This window comes from Lepisosteus oculatus, chromosome 1 (genome assembly GCF_040954835.1).
Source record: "Lepisosteus oculatus isolate fLepOcu1 chromosome 1, fLepOcu1.hap2, whole genome shotgun sequence".
In the NCBI taxonomy this organism is placed as follows: Eukaryota; Metazoa; Chordata; class Actinopteri; order Semionotiformes; family Lepisosteidae; genus Lepisosteus; species Lepisosteus oculatus.
Genome location: NC_090696.1, coordinates 67,044,942 through 67,064,864, shown reverse-complemented (window position 1 = coordinate 67,064,864; position 19,923 = coordinate 67,044,942). Strand labels below are relative to the sequence as shown.

Here is a 19,923-nt window from a genome sequence, read left to right as displayed (position 1 = left end):
TTTTGTTCCAAAGCATAATCCTAATAAATTGAACGGTCTCAATGAATTCCATTTTAAAAAAATTCCCGACAAAAAAAGATCATATAAATCTGCGCTTTGGAACAGTCGGCACAGCAAGGATTTGTCTAGGTTTCTTATTCCTGGGTGCGAGGCACACAACAAAAACAACTCACTCAGTAATGCAAAGTTTTGGAATTCTCAAAGGCAGTGAATCTTCTGAAACTAGTACTTTTGAAACCTCAATCCAAAGTACACGAGATCTGAAGGGAATCATTTTAAGAAATGGGCTGTACCTCTGAACCTTTTAATTATTTTTAAAATCACCTTGGATGCCAAGCCAGACAGATGTGTCTTTCACTCCAGGTGATCAGTAAGCAATTTAATAACAGCATCTGGCAGAGTTATTATTGTAAATGGATTTGTAATTCAATTGTGGCAAAGTATTTTTTCAAAGCAATTTTGAATTTTTTTCACAACATGTAATTCATGCATAACTTTTCAACAATTCATAAACAATTCTGGAAATGAAAACCTACACCTACTGTTGAAAATCAGCAATCACACAAAGAGATACATGTGACTGTGTAGTATGAGTTTATTATAGACACAAATATAAACATAACCTCAAAACATATTAAAAGCCATTCACATTATATACAGATAGCAATATTGTAAACATAAAAATACTAAATATGACAAATTTCCCTTTCTTATTTTTTTTCCAAAAGCATAAACACACATACCTTTTGCCTGTTATTCCAATTTGCATATCTTTAAGTGCACACAATCATTCACTATTCATATCTCCATGACCACTCAAGCAAACATATTTCAGTTAGATGCAGTAAAACCAACAGATAGATAAAGACTGTAAGGAGTTAATACAAATAGACAAATTTGCATGAGAGTCATAAAAAAGTGGTTGACCCCCGAGAGACAAACTTGAGTTAATTGTAGAATAAAAATAAATGATATAGCATCACCCATTTCTAAGTTTGGATGAAAAAAAACAAAACTTTTGTGCAGAAATATTAAATGCAGGGTGAAAAGGGAACTCAGTCCAATTTATGCTGCACACCAGATACTGAAGCTAATCAAATATGTTCTGTTATGATTGGATGTGAAGTTATACAGCTACAAAGGACTGGGCAATGGTGATAACAGTAGATTGCTATCTTACACCCCCACCCAGTCATCTCAGGCCTTGTCAACAAACTGCTTAAAAAATTAAAAATATTTATTGAAATCATTTGAGACCCGTGAGACAAAGATATAACCATGGGCAAATATGTATGTATATTTGGCTCACAATGAGAGGCTAGAATTTTGATAATATATACAGTATACAGTAAATAAAATATTATCTACATACATATGACTGAATTACTTCTTGTTTTAAAATGATCAACAAAATATCTTTGGTTTTGATTTTCAATATAATATTTCCAAATTCTTCCATGTTGTTGGGATTTTTCTACTCGTGGGACAGAACAAGCAACAAGAAATGAGAAGCAAGAAGGTCCAGAGAAGTCAACAAAAACAGATACGCAAAAGCACAGAGACAGACACTCAGTGCAAATGGGAAAAAAATGTGAACAATTTTCGGAATAATTCCCGAGACATGCATGTGTAGAGGAAGGCAATCAAAACCAAGCCATTTATTTTTTTTGGCTGTATTTTGTGCTGCATAAACCTCATTCTGCAAAATGCATCTGACTTTACTGGTGCACATCAATTAAAGAGTTCAGATGGGCCTTGCCACAATATGATCCTTTCTACATCCGGAGCCACTGCAGAGCTGAAAGTGGGAAAGCAGACTGCAGAGTGAAACAATTCTCCATGCCTCTCCGCCGATCTTTTAAACTGACAAGTGCTTCTTCTCGAACGCGCACACACACACACACACACACACATGTGTGTGACTTGTAATCGTGAATGTAAGGACCTGCTCCATGCATGTAGCCTGACTGAATATTAAATTGCTGGCTCGCGTACACACATGCATCTACACATAGGTGCGGGCATGCAAATTGATACACATCAATCATCCGCTAATGAGGTTAACTTCCACAAAGACCTTCAGACGCATCTACAATTTAAATGAATGCATTTTATTTAACCATTTGAAGCTTAGCAAATTTTCGGAGGGCTGACTTAGATTTTAAGATTGCCATTACTGGTGTTCCACAAAGGGGACATAAAAATGCAGAAATGGCAGTCTTGCCTCTGTGCTCAGCTGTCAAACTTAGTGTACTAAGAGCACAGCAGTATCAGCCCTCACCCAGTTTCATCATTCAGGGTGCCCAACCTGACTTGACAGAAACTGGAAAATTGTGTCACATGTTCTACTGCCTTTTTCTTCGATCAAGGAGAACAGCATCAACGATCAACAGCGACAAAAACCTAAGACTCAAAAGTTTTGGAACCCTCCCCCCAAAAAACAAAAACGTTGGTCACCAGCAGCGACATACTTTTTGAGAAAGTAAGACAATCAAACTGTAAGTGGAGGGGAAAAAAAACTATCTACGGCACTACTGTGCTTTACAAAAAGCAGCATTTTTTTTCAGGGTCAAAGAAATGAAGCATACAACAGAAGGAGTTTAAAAGAAATACATACACAAAGTCTCGGAGCGTGAACTCCGATGAATGGTACCCCACCGTCTCCAGGCTCCCTTTCACAGAACAGGAGTACCGGCAGACGGGCAGGAGTCGGAGACAGGGATGGGAGCAGCCACCCTCCGGTCCCACAGCAGGACACAGGGCTGCGCCTGCTGCCGAAAAGAGCTCAAGAGGGTGGCCCCTTTGTTTTGCTTCTCCCCTTCTTTCTTATTGGATCCCCTCAGAAGATAACAAACCCAAAGGCTAGAGAACTTACCTTGCCTGCTGTCCTGTCTGAGGGCCGGTGGCAGAGAAGAACTCAGCCCGGACGCTACCCGGGCAACTGGCTTTATTTTTTAAGCCTTTGCCCCAAACAAAGTTAGTATGGAGTGAAAGGGGGGGGGGGGACGGGGGGAAGGGAAAAAAGTCCGGGTAGCTGGGGTTAAGTGATTGTAATCCAGGCAGAGGCCGGATTTCAAGAAAAGAACCCCCCCACACACACAGACCTCCCCTCCAAAAAAAAATCAGACTGTCTGTGATTCACTTTTTTACAGCTGGCTGAAGATGGGCCTGGAGCCCCAAACCATCACCTACCACCCAGAACTGAATTAACAATTCAGTGCTACAGGAGGTCTGAAGTTTAACCCTCCACTGGGCTGAGATGGGCAGATTAGATAACCAGGAAGAATCTGACTTTAGCTACTTATCCCCTTCCACTACATCAGGCTGAAGTGCCGGGTTCGAGGTGGGGCAGGTTTTTCGGATATTGCTTTTTATATTTATAACCCTAATCTGCAGAATATTTATTATTTCACTTCTGTTTGATCACCATTTCAGGGATCATAAGCCCTGACAACACAGTGTTGCATTCTACAAATATGGCTTGAATCGCAACGCGAACAACAACCTGTGAATAACAATAAATAACTTTTATTATCCATAAGCTCCATTAAAAATAATATAAATGTGCTTAACTTATAAAGTATATATACCTATATAATATGTTGTTATATATAATATGTAACTAAAATAGTATTCCAAAGAATATACTAACTTTGGACCAGACCCGCACAAAATGGGGCTCAATATCTCCATAAGTTAGATAAGATATATCCCCATTTCCTCTCCTAAAAACGCACCTGTTGCAGGTAAATTCTATAGAGACATACTGAGATAAGTTTAACAATATGAATGTGATGACTCTTAACTCTTTGCTTTTTGCCTTCTGGAATCAATGCTGCAAAATAGTGATAAGAAAAAAGAACAGATTCCTCTTGCCTTTTATGGAATATTTCCAGAGGGCACTAACGGAGACAACATGGTGATCACATACAGCTAGTATAGGAGGTCTTGGATTTGGTAATTTTCCAAGAGCGGAAAAATATATTATACTAAGAAGACACACCCTTTCCCTTCTATAATTAAAGACACATTTGTGAAAATCGACGCGACGCATGAAATTCCCTTTTTAGCAGACAGTAGATCAAAACAATAAAAAGGGAATGCTCTCAGAAATGAACTTACCTGCATCAAAAAGAGGTACAAATATTAAAGCTGAGGAGCAGTTTGGGAAAACATCACATTACTATTAGAATAACTCTTTTTCCACATTTTGCACAGGTGTACAGATGTCCACACCTCTAACATCAGGGAAGGGCCACTGAAACTAAAATTTTGGCCATTTTTCTGTCTACCTGATGTGTCAAAATAATACAATAACAAAATCTAAGGGCTGTCTACTCAGCAGGGGTCACCGTGGAGCAAGTCACTAGAAGAAGCTGTGCTTGCCTTCCTGAAACAATACGAGCTGATTTTCAAATGTCAGAAAATCGGGTTTAAATAATCTATCAAACTATGTTCTCCTCTGTCTCTGATAAATAACCTTCACAAAAACCAGTCTGGACTGACTCGTTCAGGAAAAGAACCTACATTAATTTCAGTTTTTCTTAGGCCGGACAACAATAAAGAGGCAGAAGAGACTGTACACCCGCTTAAATTCAAGTATTATTTCTAAAAGAAAAAAAAACAAGGTAACTAACTTGTAATATTGGGACTGGGGAAGACCTGAAATGGAATAAACTGCTATGCAAAGGCAGGCTTCACAACTCCACCGCACTGTGTAACCCTGTTGCCATGGCCCCTGACATTTCACCGTACGCGTTTTCTAAACACTGTTGGGCGCTTCGCCCCTTCTCCTACCGGAACGATTACGTGACGGCCAGCAGACAACCAGCCGTGGAGATTCCACCCAGCTGGGGGGGGGTTTGGTGTGAGACTGGATGTGCTCTGGTGGCTGTTGTGTGAGAGGAGACACGCCACAGTGGGGGTGAACAGCCCACGGGCAGAAAGCAGCAGTGCGTTTCAAGGTTTCTACGCGGCGCTAATAACGTAGAGCCTACGGAGCCCTTCTCCAGGAAGGGAGAGACAATAACGCTGGAGAGAAGCAGGGCTCACCCACGCCGAGAGAGCTGCCCTCTGGACAAGGTTGGCTCAGAAGACCACGTTAGAGGAAAACAAAGAGGACATACAGCACACGAGCTTGAGTGAACAACATGTCAACATCAGTCAGTACAAAACAAGATTTTTCACACAATCCTGCTTTCTCTTTCTTTAGTGAAAGTATTAAAAAAAAAAACTTAGCATTAAGATCCTTTTCCCCGAATTAAAAAAATCAATTCTTGGGTGTGTGTGTGAAAAGCTTGCGGTTTTATCCAGCCCTCAAAACATGCAAGACTCGCCTTTTCACCGCTAGCTAGAAGTGGCAAAAGAAAGAGAGAGAAACCAAGCTTATTTGCAGACTTAGACAAAAGGTACCCTGACTACTTGATTCAGATCGTAAGTCACCTGAAAGGAACGGGCGAGCTGCTTAAGCTGACAAAAAAAGCGCATGGAGTGTTTCTTCAAGAGCACCGCTGCGGTGCTCTGGACATTTCTCACAGCCCAAATCGCTTAAAATTGCAATGTCATGTCAATGAGTTCCCCTAGCCAAGACAAAATCAAGGTGAAATCCATGTGGTCTCGGCATTTAAAATACTGCTCTGGGGGAGGGGAGGGGCGGGGGGACCCCTGGAATAGAGGGGTGTACGGAACCCCCGGTGAACTCTTTCTACTTCAGTCTCTTCCTCCCCACCTCCCCCCTCAGGTGCTAGGGAATGCCCCTAGCTGCCGCTTAGCCAAACGATCTGTCAGCCCCCGGACAGGTGAGAAACAGCGCTTACTGCTTGGCGCGCCTGCTCGTCTGAACTGTGGTTATGCTAGCCGCAACCCAGCCACCACACAGAACCTGTTTGCTGTTCACAGGCCAGGCCACGCTGTGCAGGTTCTCTATTTTAATTCAACAGCACTACAGAAATATGAGTTGATGAGTTTCCCCTAGAAACCTTGAGACACTTGTGAGGCTATAAACGGCGGCAGCGTGCTGAGAAAAAGCTCTGGCTGCTGTGAAGCAGACTGCAGAGGAATGCTTGATCACGTTCTTTCTAGGCCGGTCTTGAGGATCGCTTTTAAATCTGCCTGAAACACAGGACGATTTCTCCAAGACCAAAAGGCTAAGAGCCTACATTGTTGAGCTCACCCAGGAATAAACTGCTCTTAGAACGTGAAATTAATTCATTTTACACAAGTAACCTGCCTGGAATAAAATAAAGCACCGATTCAATGCACTGTATGAGTGTAAGACAAGCATACAATCATAACGATATTCTTCCCATGGCTGGTCATATCAAAGGTCATATTATATGACATGGGACCAGGTACAAACAAAAGATACATTTTCTGTCCCTGTGCCTTAGTTTCCTTGTTTGCTTCAAAATGTCATTTTACACGTAATTCTCTCTCTCTCTCTGCCCTCCGAAGTTCAGTGTTGAATGATCAGGGGTCTGTGGCTGGCTCACCCAGTGCACATCTGTACAGCTCAGCCCAAGCAGCGAGTAAACGAGTTCTGCCGCAGCACTTCCATCCTCTGACTGCTACTGCATTAGAGTGGAAGACTGTGAAACACGGAAACAACAAGAGTAAACTGAGGTATAAGGAATGACATTTTGGGTTTTTTCCTCTTTTACCCTGGTAAGACTTTAAAACCTTTTAACCTTACTTTGGATGAGTTGTGTGCATGGAAGGTGTCCACTCAAAACAAAGATTTTTTTTTTAATTCCAGCACACTGGGTACAGTGGAGTGTTTTCCGAGCCTTTTGAGATTCTAGCAAGAGTTATATATACTTAAACACTCTTCCTTCTGAAACATTATGCAATACTGTGGAAATCAAAAGGAATGACTGCACACTCCAGAATATGTCTTTGCTCCCTCTTCTTTTCTGTTGTCTGAAAATGTACCTTACTTGTTCTAACCTTTTGAAAGAAATATAATTCTGACCCCAAGGTTTTGATGTGAACAATAAAGCTAAATCTTTATGACATAAAAACTTGGCAAAGGGGAACAAATAGGAAAAATAGCAACCAACATGTTTTTTTTTAATTAACACAACCTGAGGATTAAAACAGGTGTAAATTTGCAATAGCTGTGACGCCGAAGTACAGGAGGAACATAAGAGAAATTATTTGATGAGTTTAGGCTGCTCAGCCCACAAGAACTCAGTATTTTGCTAAACACAAGCTACAGATAAACAAGATAATTGCCTCAGGCCTGGTCACTTCTTCTAATCGGACAGTAAGGGAACCACAGCCCTACAGCAGGCAGAGGAAGCGTGTCTCATGGACCGAAAAGCCAAATTTGGAAGCAGCTTTGACCATCTGGCAAATAAAGAAACAGATTGAAATTCTAACCAAAGCAAAGAGGAAACTTTCACTTTCGGGGGAATGCGTTTTGGGCTCAATGTTTGGCAATGGCATACGGTATATTATTTTATAAGCAATGTTTTGATTTTCCCTTTGTTTACAGTAATGATATTTTAAAGTACATGCTATGTGTATACCTCTGTGCTATTTGAAATGTATTGTTAATCATAATAAGATTGTGATTTGTCTTCACTTGGGAGATGTACTTTTCTGTGTTGCTTTGGATATAAGCATTTGCTGAATACATTATAAAAATAAACAATTTTCCATGTAGACATCAGAGCTTTTAAATGCCCAGAATTTTGTATCAAGATGCATTGAATTAAATTAAATCAATCTAATATTTTGTGAAGCCCTGCTGCCTGTTTGCATGAAGCCCAACTGCTTTTCAGACCAAATACAGTACCTTCCTCTGAACTACCAAAAGCCCAAGCTTAACCTTTCTGAAACAGTAAGAAAAAAATGCCTTTCTTTTTTTCAGAAACAGACACCACGGTTAACACACTACAGCACAAAGCTAATTGCCTATAACAAAGCAGACAACAGAACTGTCCATCACAACAGCCATTTTACATTCATACGGACGGGGTTCTCTATTTTGGCTGCCAGGGCAATCCAGTTTGTCAAAAGCTGGAAAACCACAAGTGAACAAGGTACAGATACCAGTGTAACATATCACATTGTAAATAAAAATAAAACCCATGATTCATGAAATCTTGCAAATGCCTGTAAAACAGCATGTCAGTAAATTGCTCATGTGTGTATGAAATGCGTATGAAAGTGGCAAGCATGCTGTTTTGCACTGCAGTTTACAAGCAAGAAGCAAGCTGCTAAGTACATATTGAAAGTGCTGAGCATGAACGCAAAACTACAAGCTGTTGGGCCTAAGGCAGCAAAAAAAAAAAAAAAAGGGAAAAAAGCCTCACAGAACATATGTTATCAAGCCAACCAAAGTTTGCGAGAGTATAACAAGAGTGTCTCATCTTATAGCAAAGGCACAACACGTTTTGTTAAACACTTTCCAATTATTTTCCTATATCGGTCAGCTTGACTGTTGGGGAGCCAGTGGTATTGGATACAAGCGTCACGCACACATGCACACAACGTGAAGCTTTCTAAAACTGTTGTTTTGAGCCAGCAAAGTAGGGCCACTCAGGGGTACCTCCAGTACAGTACAGCTAAAGCAGAGAGGATACAATACCAGTGGAACTTGCAGCACTACAGTAAGAATGTGCAAGTCCGTTACTGTTATGACTTACAGAAAGGGAAACCATACTAGGTTGCGGGCAAGTTATTTCTATTCATAAACAGCACAAACTGAATGCACAGATGCAATGCCAGGAAAAGCAAAATATCTTAAACCAGAAACATTTGCATCTTGATGTCCAGATTTTGATCACTGTGGCATTAGTATAGCCCACTTGCAAAATACACTCAAGTTCACTCAGGCTGCCCAGAATGTCTAATTAAGACATTGGTTCAAGCATTGACAAAAGGTAAAGAAAAGTCAAACGGGGGGGGAAAAGACTAATAACTACTACTTAAACATCAAAACAGAAAGAGAAAATGTTACGGTCGTTGGACAGCAAATAAGAGGTTTCGACGAGCACATATCAAACAAGAAATTGTCGTCTCTGAAAGTGATGGATTAAATATAGATATAGAATTTCAAATTAAACTGAGGTGCTTGTTTGCCTTTTGAGGGCTCTCACTCTTTCTTTCCCAGTAGGAATTTGAAAAGTGAATTCTTTGTAAAAGGAAGCAGCCTGTTCCTATTCTGAAACGATGCAGTCGCCGAAAAGAAGCACAGACATGGGCTCCTGTTCCATTACTACTGCATTACAGGATAAGCCGGGAACAGCTGAGTGCCATTATGTTGCCTGATTGACACACGATAAAACCTGAACTCCTTAATAATTCCTTTCCTTGCGCTGTAAGTGCTGAAAAAAGAACCTTCATACTAAATGAAGAAAAATCAATGTTTTGAGGTCTTGCGGTTTTAAGAATACTTCTCGATGCTTGCATACAAATCATATAAAAAATGTAACTGCAAATCAAAAGCAACCAAGAATGTAGGCCAACATAAAGATATACATTTGGAATCTTTAGAAAAAATAAATAAGAAAACCAACAAAAAAGTTAATTTTCTAGCAGAACATAATTTACACCCTGCTGATGACGGTGCATCTACATGTCACATTTATGACTACAGGCTAAAATACTGATGACAAAGGCCCTGTTACAGATTTGTTACATACTTCAGCACTGGCGAGAAAGTTAAGGATTAAAATCTCTCATTTGATCAGAGATTGCTGGTACCTCCAAAACCTAACTCCACCTCCGCAAACTTCAGCCTGCCAAGATGAAATATCGCCTCTGAATTTAGAAACAAATGACAAGGACGTCTTGGACGTTTCAACCTGTCGATGTTTGGTATCATTAACTCTCATGGAAAAAAGCTTTTCTTAACTTCCTTCCACGAACTTCAAAAACATGCTCATGAAACAAACACTACATTCATACTGGTCTACAAAACGCTAACAGCAGAGCAATCTGCCTCCGCTAGAAATCAATTTGCAACAACAAAGCCCATATTCCCCGCAGTTCCAAAAGAAACTTGCTCAGTAACACCCTTGTCTTTCTCTAAACATCTCACTTTTTTCTTGTTTTCGATATTAGGATGGTAGGAGGAAAAAAAAAAGTGAAGCCCGAAATATTCGAAATGAAAAGCCAGGAAGACTTGACGCTAAACAAAATCCCCAAAACAGCCAACTGGAAATCTGGAATTAAAACACATGCCCATGAGAATCTGTGAACGACCAGACCTGTCCTGTTCACGCCAGGCTGGGCCTGTCCCGCACGGGAAAGCAGACCAACATAAACCTCACTTACAAGAGCTCAAGGATTTGGGCATGAAAGGGGACACAAGAAGGAACATTTCTGAACACCGTTGATGTATAACACTCAGTTTCAGGACTGTCCTTCGCTAAATATGCGGAACTAAATAAAGGCAAGGCTTAGCACAACTGGATGTTTCGATGGGACAATGGCACGGGTGGCAGGTTAACTTCCTTTAACTGGAAAGTCAGCTTAAAGATCACTTGAATTATTTCATTTGGAAACCGAACCGCCGGTGTCAGCTGGAGCCTGGGGAAAGAGTTCTTGACTGGGCGGGCGCTGTCCTGTCGTGTGGCGATCGCTGCTTGCCCTGGTCCGGCCCTGCGACTCCCCCTCAGTGACACAGCTAGCCTTAGCCGAATCGACTTTGGAACGGGCCCAGAGAAAAAAGGGGGGGGTGGGGGCAGACAGGCAAGAGAGATCAAACTGCGCAGACAAGAGGGCAATCGCAGGCTTTCCCTCAGTGCACAACAAAGCGGCCAAAAGAAATCCAAACGGAGAAGTCGCCCAGCACATATGACCATGTAAGCATGGGCACTCTTGCAGAAAACCCAGCCGGGAGACCCAAAAGCCCTGGGAAATTTAAATTAGGAAGAAGAGAGCGTACAAAAGAGAGCACAAAACAAAAATCAGTAAAAGAAAGGAGGGCTGCTGAGGCTGCAGGTTTACCTAATGTCTAGATCTTCGGAGATTTCCCAAGAAAATTTTCATTCATTTTGTTATTAAACGCACTCTCCAGCAGACACATCCTTGGCGGTGTTCTTTCTCTCTCCTTTTTTATTAACAGCCCAGAGATTACCGCTTTTGCCTCCTAATGCCAAGTATACATATGCATGTATACCCACTTCCCATTACAGTGCCCTGTAGCCCGCAGTTATAATTTAAAACTGCATAAGAAACAGTGATGTGGGTGCAAGGAAATATTAACTCCTCCACCAGACGACATTAAAAAGGCTTTTGTGGGAATGTGCAAAATATACCAATTAGGTGATCTCTTTATCAAGAAACGCACACAATATAAAGGAATGAGGACAAAACAAAGGTCCCAGAGGTGCTATGTAACTAGATTCTTTCTCTTAATCCGCACATCTAGTTTGATTGGGATTTTAGACAACTGTGTATTTTCACCTTCATCGATGAATACTGTTACTCCGGGAAACTAGGAAAAACAGCCTGTCAAAACATTTCAGTCCAAATGTTCTTCAAACCATTAGATGGTCTGCATGTTTTACACAAGCTGTACTGATCGCATAACCAGGCCATATTATGAGCAATGGATTTCTACTTCCCATCATTTCTTCATTGCTGTTTTTTTTGATAATGAGAAGAAATCATTATTTTTTGGCTTTCTATAGTGGACATGACAGTAGTAAAATATATATGTGTGACAGGAACCGCAAGGTTGTCTTTTCCCCTAGAAATTCACATTCTGAGGGCCTTTTTTACACGTTTGCACGAACATACAAACGTGTATAGGCCAATAACAGCAAAACTGCCCCTTTCTCTTGGCGATTCAAACCGAGTCGCAGTGTCTGCTCAACTTCAAAAAAGCTAACGCAAAAACAACCCTGCTGCAAGGTAGAGGGGTAGAAATCAGAATTTATCACCCAGTTTTATGTAAACTGGTGTTTCATGAAAAAGGGAGAGACGAAATGATGACCCAGACACCTGCAGAAAACGCAAGAAATGGCATTAAAGACAGATTCAGTGGCAGCTGAACCTGGTTTCGAATGGTGAAACTCAGATCTTCTATCCGGCTCCGATCAGAGCCCGCCGGTGTACATGGTGAACACCTCAGCGTTTTCGTTCTGCGCTCTAGGTGGCGGAACTTGGTGGAGCTTCATATTTATGCCTGCGTTTCACTTGGCAGTTTTTAAACATTGCAGTCACTGCTCATGAAAAGTGGCCCTGTGAAAGAAAAGCCTCATGACAAAGATGAAAATCTGAACAGCACAAACTGGGACTACTCTGCTATCACCATTCTCGTGCCAATTTGTCCCGCTGTTTTAAAACAAAAACCAGCTTGCAAGTACAGAACAGCAGATTTGAGAATTCATAAGCAGTTTTGGATTTGCAGAACGAAAGCTTGGCGATAAAGATAACTGTTGATTTAGCAATAAGTAAAGAGTGAAACCATGCAAAAGTACCACTGCAGCTGGGCATCCTCTGCAGGACTTTAAAGTTTCATATAACGGGCTTTTATCGTCTGTAGTATTTATGCACTGAAGGTGCAAAAAAATGCAATGTCTTTGTAAGGGTCAGGACTCATTTAAAGGAAAAGCTAACACAGGATGCTAGCAAGAACTAGCGTCACTAAAGGAAAGGAGAAATCTTAAATCCCTTGAAGCATTACAACATTCATACCTATTTTATGAGAATTCAGAAATCAATTTTAGTTGCACAAAAATATGAACAAAGAACCTAAACAAACGCTTAGAAGCAATTCTGTCACTGACAGCAATGTGTCAAATTTAGTTTTTGTCATATAACCGAAAACAAAGAACAAAACACCTCAAAAACTGCAATTCTTAAGCACAAAATGACACACTTGAAATATGTCCATATATGATGCTTCTCATTTTACAGTTTCCTAGTGTCCTGCTGCCTTCAGCCAAATCCAGTGCTGTAACTGGAAAAGCTAGAAAAATCCCCAGTTTGTGTCGCTCACCAAACTTGCTTGTTTTAGAAAGCACCTATTCCTGAAAATCGAATGTATCTGCGCCAGTATTAGGCAGACAGGGTGTCCACTTCTATAAGATAATATAGTGGGGGAAGTGTGTTCTTAAGAGTACAAAGAAAGACTACTTTGAACTGAGGACTGGAAAGTGAAGCTAACTGGATCTGGATTTGTGAAATGACATTATAAGATAGACATTTTAGATAACACTAATTACCAGTCATGTAAATATCTATATTTGTTATCCCATTCATATTTTGCATATGCATGCTTTTACATGATTGTGCTACTGTTTTACTCTTTACATCTCTTCATAAAAGCAACAGAAAGTGCTTTAAAATCAGCACAGTATAAAAAGGCTGTTGGTAAAACTTTAAAAAAGCTTTATGTGTTGAAATCATGGCTCTTCCTTTTAGTTATCTGTAGTTAAACGGGAGTTTGAAAGGTTTACAAATCTTTAGGTTATTTTAACGTTTGCTTTCTTTTCAGTAGGTCAGTCTGAAAACGGAAAACTGTGCTCATCCTGACACAGTGACAATTCTCACTCTCTTTTAGCAGTTACTAGCTTTTCTTTCATAATAACTGTAATTCAGAACCCGACATAGACAGAACAAGACATAGAGATTCTGATGCTTGCAAAATATGCTTATGCTTTGTTATCAAGCAATGCGAGTTCTACGGACCAAATGGCATCTATACTGAAGCCCAAACGAAAAGAAATCTTCAAGTATAACATCAAAAGGATCATGGATTCTCACATAATCGACTGCAAGGAAAAGGTAATGAGTACTGCGATTAAATTTTACTGTATTCTTTTTTTTTTCTTGAGCCGGACGTCCACTGCAAATTGCATGATTAGTCAAACGTGTTTGCTGCATACATCGTCAAGGCTGAGCTGAGCACAAATTGCCAATTAAAGTGTAGCGTTATGTGCCTATACAAAAAAGAGCGAGCCAAGGTTTTACGCTCGGAAAAGACGAAGACAGTACAAGGTCATGCTTTGTTCGAGATCGACTGATTACTGTCGCTGTGACTGAACCTGGTGTATCCGTAAGGGAAGCTGCTTGTGGAAAGAGATACTTGGCTTCTACAGTCGGCACACTATTCATGAAATCAGGCCAGGAATCATGTCCAGGAAAGATTAGGCTGACCAAAGGCCAGCATGGCTGCATATGTCTACTGCATGTCCTGACATGTAAACAGCTCACAAAGCCCCAGGAAGAAACAAACAGTATACACACAGAAGGACCACAGTTCCTCTTCTGCATAGAAATCATTTGAGCGCTCAGAGACCATTCAAGGGAAACATCTTCACAGTCGAATGTCAAAGTCGTTGCCTTTTGTGGATCCGAAATCATGAGGGGTGCCAACAAAGAGGCCGTCGGTGTGCTTTATTCACCACTATGTCGTTTTGCCCTTGATAGGCCTGATGGAAAACGACCAGTGGATTCTCCTATCGCTGATGCAGTCGCAGAAGAGGAGTGGAAAAATATCCCTCTGCTGTCTATCCAGAAGGTTCCAAAGATCCATGCATCAATAATGGCAAAACTAAGCACTTTTTAAGACTTTTTAAAGGTCATCCAACACACAATTAAAAATGAAATAATCTATTCTAAATCGCTGCACAGTTTTTTTCACTGATAGCTATGAGTATTTCAAACCGTGTTATACTAAGAACTATTTGGAATATATGCAAAAACGAAGGTGAGGTATAAGCCCATTAAAGATACAGCTGGCCTAACTTGCTCCGAAGAGTATGTCTCTTCAAAATCACAGAACGCAGCAGTTCTTCTGAGAAATGCACAGCAGCATGAGCCTAGAGTCCCCCAAAACATACTTTTAGACCAGGATGGACTGAAACGAAAATCTTTTTAATGCCAGATTTGATAAGCAAAGCCCAAACAAAATTACAAGATTTAAACAGAGGAATCTGCAGGGGATGACATTCTCATTTCCCAATTTCAGAAACGCACTCAAAGGCTCTTGTCCGGAGAGCACAGATCTTTGATGGAGAGCAAACGGTTCCCCTGTCCTTCCACAGAGACAGGGGATCTGTAACGAGCTAGGAGTTGGGAGATAAGGCTAGGGTTAAGGAAAGGATTTTTTGTTGTGCAAGGCTTGCCAAGTGAAGAAAGTTTGTGAAATGAATTTCGGGGATTCTTACTCTACCTCATCTTAACTCTGCACAGATTTCTTCACTTAAGTCTCCTCTTGCAGCAAATCAAGCAAAATTCTTTTTATGGGCTTCACATGCTGCAACGCCGGTCTTTCACAGGATTAAGACCAGGTCTTAGTTATGCAGGTAATACACTTTTGATAGCGGCTTTCTGAAAATACCTGGTACCTGCTGTTTCTGAGTTGAGCTCCCAAGTGAGAAACTATCTGGCGATTCCTGTCACGCGACGTGGGGAATATGGTTTTCAGGCTGACGTTTTCTTTCCCCCACAATAAATCTCATAACCCAAACTCCAACCCCCACTACAGGAAAAATGATGCTGCAAGTTGGAGAGCGACGAAGGTTTAAAAAATAAGGATGCAGGTGCACTCTGAGCACAAGGCGCATACAAAACAAGCAAGTCATGAAAGCTGGTTAAAAGCAGAGTTCCCTCAAAAGAAGTAAGTTAATTTTGCAATAAATGCAAAGGAACAGAGAAGGAACTTTTTCACACAATCTATGAACTGTAAATTATTCAGATGCAAATAATACCCTTAACAAGAAGACTTGCCATAAATTAAGAAATAAAAATAATATAAATTCCATAACTTTAAAATGAAATGGCAATATGTATGTGCAGTGAAAATAAAGTGCTTTGTTAACCAGTGGGAAATAAAAGTATTGTATCTTCTTTTATGACGGTAACTTGGAAACCTTAAGTAGAATTGCTCATTTTTCTAACTCAATATACACTGCCATATATATTTTCAAGAGCAATATTTTTAACATTCTGTAAGATGACCATTTGTCATATGACCACGATCAAATGAATTTGCAAATGGTTATTAATTTTCAAACAAAAACCCAGAACAAATACTGATGTGGTTGATTCAGGGCAAGATATTTCAAGAATTCTCACATGTTGGAGAATCCTGTTCAAGATATTACCTGATACCCCCAATTCAAGATTATGATCAAACTGGAACATATGACAAGCAATTCTGCTTTTAATATAAACACGTTAAAAGCAGATAAACAGATTCCCTTTGAGCACTTAAAGTAAAGTAAAGTCGCACCATGAAAGGGATGTGATCATCTTATCCTGACTAATTCTAAACCTGAATAATAATGTTATTTTATTTTAACATTTCAATATAAGACGTTTTGATGATGAAATCAGAAGACGGATGACTAACGTGAGTGCAACACGATTTGCATGAGTGTAACGACGTTTCAAAAAAACGCCCGTCATTTCTGCTTCAGTGAGAGTGTGAGTGTGTTTCACATATGTTGCAGCCTGGACTTTGTGGCGTCTTGACTGCACCACGTCACTTGGACGCCTGTCTCGGGAACCACAAATCAGGTGCTCCCCGTGTGTGGAAGTGAGCAGCCCAGGTCCCTTACCTGATCCGGAGCCCCAGCTCTCTCGACTGTGGTCCTTCAGGTTCAGCTGGATTGAACGGTCCTCTGCCAGCTGCCCCCGTCCCAGGATCATCCAGCTCTCCACGCAGTCAGAGTCCTCGCTGTCGGAAAGGGTCTCGGCCTGCTCCGCCGCCGTCTCCCGCTGCCCCTTGCGGGGGGGCAATGGGGTGGAAGAGGAAGGGCAAGCCCTCTTCCTCAAAGCCTTGGAGAAACCGTCCATCTTGCTGCCCTTCGTGACACAAATGCTTTCCTCCTCCGTGCTGTCCGACAGCGTGATTACCTCCGGTTCGCAGCCAGAAGTGATGCTGATCACTTCCTCCTCTTGTCCCCTGTCCACGGCGCCGTTCTCTTCCACCTTGTCCTCCACTTCTCCGTCTCCGGCCCTGCTGGCATAGTGGACCTGACTGTACAAGTGGAACTCCACCTCGCTGTCGAGCTCGGAGTCGCTGGATTGCCCTGGCTCCTTGTACAGCTCGTCCTCATACTCCTCCATAGACTCATACCCAGCAAACATGTTGGCTGTGGAAACAGGTGATCGACAGACTGTTGACATCAGGTAACATGACAGAAAAACCTCGCCTAAAGTACCTCACCATTAGACAGGACAATTCACCCCTTTCATGTCTTTGACCACTGAGGAGGTCAAGTGACTCCAGGACTGAGATAGAACACCACTCGTCCCAGCTGACAAGTTCACAATCGTCGTTTGCATTTATTTTGTCTTACTCTTGTGTTGATGAAAGCAGGATCCTTACTGAAAAACAGAGGAGTTTGCTTTGACAAAAGAGAGACTGAGCACCCCAAAGTAATTCTGTATCATCCAAGTTAAAAAAACAAACCCGCCTGAATTTACAAGGATCACTTCATCCCTTTTAGCTTTAATGGTTTACCTTCTAACTTCATACTGTCAGATATACAGGTTTGCAACATCCTTTTCTGTACTGGTCTCCTATGCTTCAGCATCACTACTCATCAAACACTTTGCCTTATGTAATGTAAAATGTTGCAAGAACTGCAAAGGGCAGAGTTTGCTTCCAAACAAAGATCTGATAGGTTAATTTCCAAAGGTGCAAAACTCCAGTCTCTTCTAAAAAAAACAGAAGAGACTTAACATTTTCAGTGTTACTCCACTATTCCTCTTTTCATTTATCCCACACCCTTTACAGTGCACTCAACTCCTATGCTTTGCAGGAACAGATGTTCACCAAGCATACGAATGACTCAGATTTAGAAAACATAAATAAAATAAATGAATGCCAGAGCTACTCAATACAAGCCCATAGTCCGGTTCAACCCAGCGTGTCTGAAGCTATAATGGCTGATTAAAGAGACATAGTCTGAATGAAGGAGATGGCAAAGATGGTCACAAGCCACCGACCAAGGAATAATACAAAAAAGAGGAGGATGTAAGAGGGAGAGGGAAAATGATTTGTGCCCAAATTTGTTCCTTTTATTCATGGATCATTTTCATCCTGAATGGTCAGGGATTTAAAGGAGCATAGGCAGACTCCCGTGTAAGCTGTTCACCCCCACACAAATGACAAAATCCTGAGGTGCAAAAATTGACCCTCAAATTCTCTGAAATGACTTACCTGAGTTCTACTGCCACGCCGATTCCCTGTCCCTTTAGATCTCTTTCTCTTTCTATCCAGTGGCCTTTGACATAAAATAAAAAAAAAACAGAATGAGAGATAGAGATCAATTATTTCCTATAGCTGAGGATTACTCACTGCACCTACCAATTAACCTAACCATGAGTGTCCCAGCAGGGACTGGCTGACAGTTGAAACTCATCCTGCTATTCAGCTCTTATTCCTGTCCTCCTAAGGCTACTAATAGTGGCAGCCTTGCCAGAAAGAGGACACAAGTCAAGTGGTTTGGTAGGCCCTACTGTAAATCCAAATGTAATAGCTGGAGATCTCCAAAACAAACCAGCATCTTTAGAACACAAAGTGTTGAGAACTACTGTACCATTCACCATCGCCTTCATAAATGTGACAGGCAGGTTTGTAAGGAAAATGAGGACAAACACAAATTAACAGTTGGAAGCACATCATATGCTCAGATTAAACAAAATTTTATCTTTTTAGACACGCTGCGCAGCTAGTTTGGCATTAAGAAGATGAAGCTCACGCTGAGAAAACACTCATGCCTACTGTGAAATATGGCGGGAAGTCAATTATGTTTTGGGTTGGTTTTTCATCTACAGATCCTGGAGTGTGAAGGAATGGTGAACTTCAACCTGTACCGGGGTATTTTTGGCCAAACTCCTGGTTTCCTCTGCCAAGAAGATCAAGGTTGGCCAAAAGTGGACATTGTAACATGACGATACAAGCCATAGGCCCAAAACCACACAGAAGTGCACACATATGTCATTCAAATTAGCGCACCTTCTACACTGTAAATATTATTTTTCCTGGTAATGTTTTGTGTCTGTTGCAGTTTAAGATTCTTTGAATAATTGTGCTCTCATTTCATATACTGATCACAGCTGAAATGATATGTGTAAGTGATAATTTATATAGAAATTGATGAAAAACGTTTTCCAGATATATTTATGATGGTAAAAACAAGAACAGTTTGTAGGCCTTCCATCTGGTTGGATTTTTAATAAGTCCCTTCAGAGCTCAATGCCCACAGGTTGCACAGTCTCTCATGACTTAACAAGTTGTTCACGGTTTTGCCTTTGAAAAACACTTATGCTTTCGAATATTTGTACTCACTCACACACACCTAATTTGACATCATAAACGTGTAAAAGAAACGAATTCTGTCCCTGTCGCCATCTGTTTATCTGCAGATATCCAAATGAGAAAAACAAAACAGCAAAACAAATAAAAACGTAAAGATACTTTTGTGATGCGATTAAAATGTATTTTAAACTAGAATAACACCCACTGAATACATTAACTTAAAAACACTATAGAACAGTGTGTGGACGTATTTGTGTTAGCTCCTATTCTCTGTGCACAAACTAGTACCTAATGACAGTGTTTGTCTAACACCTACATTTAGACAGTGTAAAACAGAGAATAGGAAATCGTGGCAGAGAAGCAAAATATTTAGGTATTATTAATCAGTTCACACTGTATATCCTAAAATCTTAAAAGCTTGTGTACCCACGTGTTCAACCACTCAGTGTAACTACCGGCAGACTATAAACAAATCACTCAACGCGTACTGTACTCTAGGGCTTTAAAAACATAAGCCACGCTAGTTTGACCATTTCAAATACAATATCCAGCTTGCCTTTCTGCACTGGATTTTGTATTCTTATGTCACTTTAAACTCACCCGTGTATTAGTTTTCAGCCACAACTTCAGACATTACAGTAAAAACACATTCCGCTGTCCGACCAATGTCAGCACGGAGTTTGGAG

The 19,923-nt window shown here is 40.9% G+C and overlaps 1 protein-coding gene across 3 annotated transcripts in view; it reads right to left on the bottom strand.

Moving 5' to 3' along the window:
* The window catches only part of zcchc7 (zinc finger, CCHC domain containing 7), a 118,799-nt gene extending 98,876 nt beyond the window's left edge, over positions 1-19,923 (bottom strand). For 2 of the 3 annotated variants that reach the window (XM_069191647.1, XM_069191654.1), the window contains exons 1-3: positions 19,838-19,923; positions 18,137-18,200; positions 16,527-17,063 (exon numbers count right to left, since the gene is read on the bottom strand). In XM_069191647.1, coding sequence (XP_069047748.1) covers positions 16,527-17,058 — 532 coding nt within the window. In that variant the 5' untranslated portion in view covers positions 17,059-17,063; positions 18,137-18,200; positions 19,838-19,923. Of the gene's footprint in view, positions 1-16,526; positions 17,064-18,136; positions 18,201-19,277; positions 19,339-19,837 lie in introns of all 3 variants that reach the window. The other variant, XM_069191650.1, reaches the window with a different exon arrangement.